The 1720-nt window shown below is 39.9% G+C and overlaps 1 protein-coding gene across 1 annotated transcript in view; it reads left to right on the top strand.

Annotated features, from left to right (window-relative positions):
* The window catches only part of TBPL2 (TATA-box binding protein like 2), a 24155-nt gene extending 23410 nt beyond the window's left edge, over window positions 1–745 (top strand). The window contains exon 7 of the mRNA XM_019518429.1: window positions 211–745. Coding sequence (XP_019373974.1) covers window positions 211–290 — 80 coding nt within the window. The 3' untranslated portion in view covers window positions 291–745. The remainder of the gene's footprint in view (window positions 1–210) is intronic.
* The last annotated feature ends 975 nt before the right edge of the window (window positions 746–1720 follow it).

Raw genomic sequence — 1720 nt, forward strand, 5'->3', positions numbered from 1 at the left:
AAAAAAAAAAAAAAAAAAAAGCCTTGAGAAACTTTCCCCCTCCATCTCCACCCCACAAGAAAATGGTTTTATAAGCTGTTGGATGTGTCTTAATACTGATTTTTATTGGATTTCAATGGATGTCACTTAATAGCAACTGAATGCAGCCTTGTGCGTGCTATCCTAAATCTTATTCTTAAAAATATTTACATTTGTCCAAATATTTTATAGGTGCCAAAGAACGTTCTGAAATCTATGAGGCATTTGAGAACATCTATCCTATTCTAAAGGGTTTTAGGAAAGCATCTTAATGCAGCTTGTCAGAAGACTAGAAGGAATGTGTGAGTTTGTGTGGTCGTGCATACAGCAAATGTAAGAGCATTTCTGAACCCAAAATACACAGTTCTGGCTTATGAAGAAGATAAAGCCATTTTGAATGGAACAAATAAGACTACTTAGTTACATATTTTGCTGTAAGATTTGAGTTCCATATGAGTTTGGTCCGTTTTTGTAGAGCTCTATTGAATTAACAATAAGAGCTGTTTTTGAACAAGAATATACGCTAGGACCATTGCACTTACAAGCCATTTCATAATGTTTGTAATAAACCCAATGTGTGCTTCTTCAATAGAATGGAGCTGGTGCCTAATGCAGTTTTGTTGAAATGTCAAGGCCTTGATCCACATTTTTGTATTACTGAAACATAACTTTTTCATGTTTGTTCAGAATTTTTTATTTTTTTGTCTACAATATAGTTTATAAAATTCAGCAGGAGTCCTTTTAATTTCTTTTATGGTCAAATACCCAGCCTCTTGAATTGTGAAATGAACTTTTTTCTTTTTCTGTGTTGCCATATCCAGTTAGCTATGCAGTAGAAAGGTCAAGATGATGATGATGATTGGTGCTGGGATGTTTGAAAGTAGTCAGCTAGCACTAGCACTATTGGCAACTGAAAATAAGAGGTGGGGGATCACCTGAATATTGCAAGCTATTCTACTAATGGTTTGTGACAGATTCTACAAGTGGGACTTGAACAGGTAAAGGGCAGATTACTATAGGCATTATTGTCATCCCATCAATCTTGTTTGAATCTACATGCATCTTTTTAACTCTGGTTGGAAAGCAACCTTTTAAAATAGCCTGAGTTTTACAGGTTTGACTTTAAACCAAAGCAAAAGGCCAGATTCAGAGAGTGGTGGTCAACAGAAGCAAATCATCACGGTGCTCCGTGACCAGTGGCTCCGTCCTTGGACCTGTTCTCTTCAACGTCTTTATCAGTGACATAGATACAGGTGTCAGAAGTGGACTGGCCAAGTTTGCCGACGACACCAAACTTTGGGGTAGAGCGTCCACACCGGAGGATAGTCTGGCGATCCAGACTGACTTAGATAGGTTGAAAAAGTGGGCGGATACAAACCTGATGACTTTCAATACCAGTAAATGTAAGGTACTCCACCTTGGGGGGGTGGAAACACTGCAGCATGCTTTTAGGCTCAGCAATGCTACACTTGCTAGCACTAAGACCGAAAGGGACTTGGGGGTCATGACTGACCACAAGACAAACATGAGCCACCAGTGCAGTGTCGCAGCTGGTAAAGCAAACCAGACTCTGGCTTGCATCCATTAATGCTTCTCAAGTAAAACTCAGGATGTCATCCTCCTGCTGTACTTGACCTAGGTGAGGCCGCAGCTGGAGTACTGCATCCAGTTCTGGGCTACACAATTCAGGAAGGATGTGGAG

This window comes from Gavialis gangeticus, unplaced genomic scaffold, assembly GCF_001723915.1.
Source record: "Gavialis gangeticus isolate Ggan-Ray unplaced genomic scaffold, GavGan_comp1, whole genome shotgun sequence".
Taxonomy (NCBI): domain Eukaryota; kingdom Metazoa; phylum Chordata; order Crocodylia; family Gavialidae; genus Gavialis; species Gavialis gangeticus.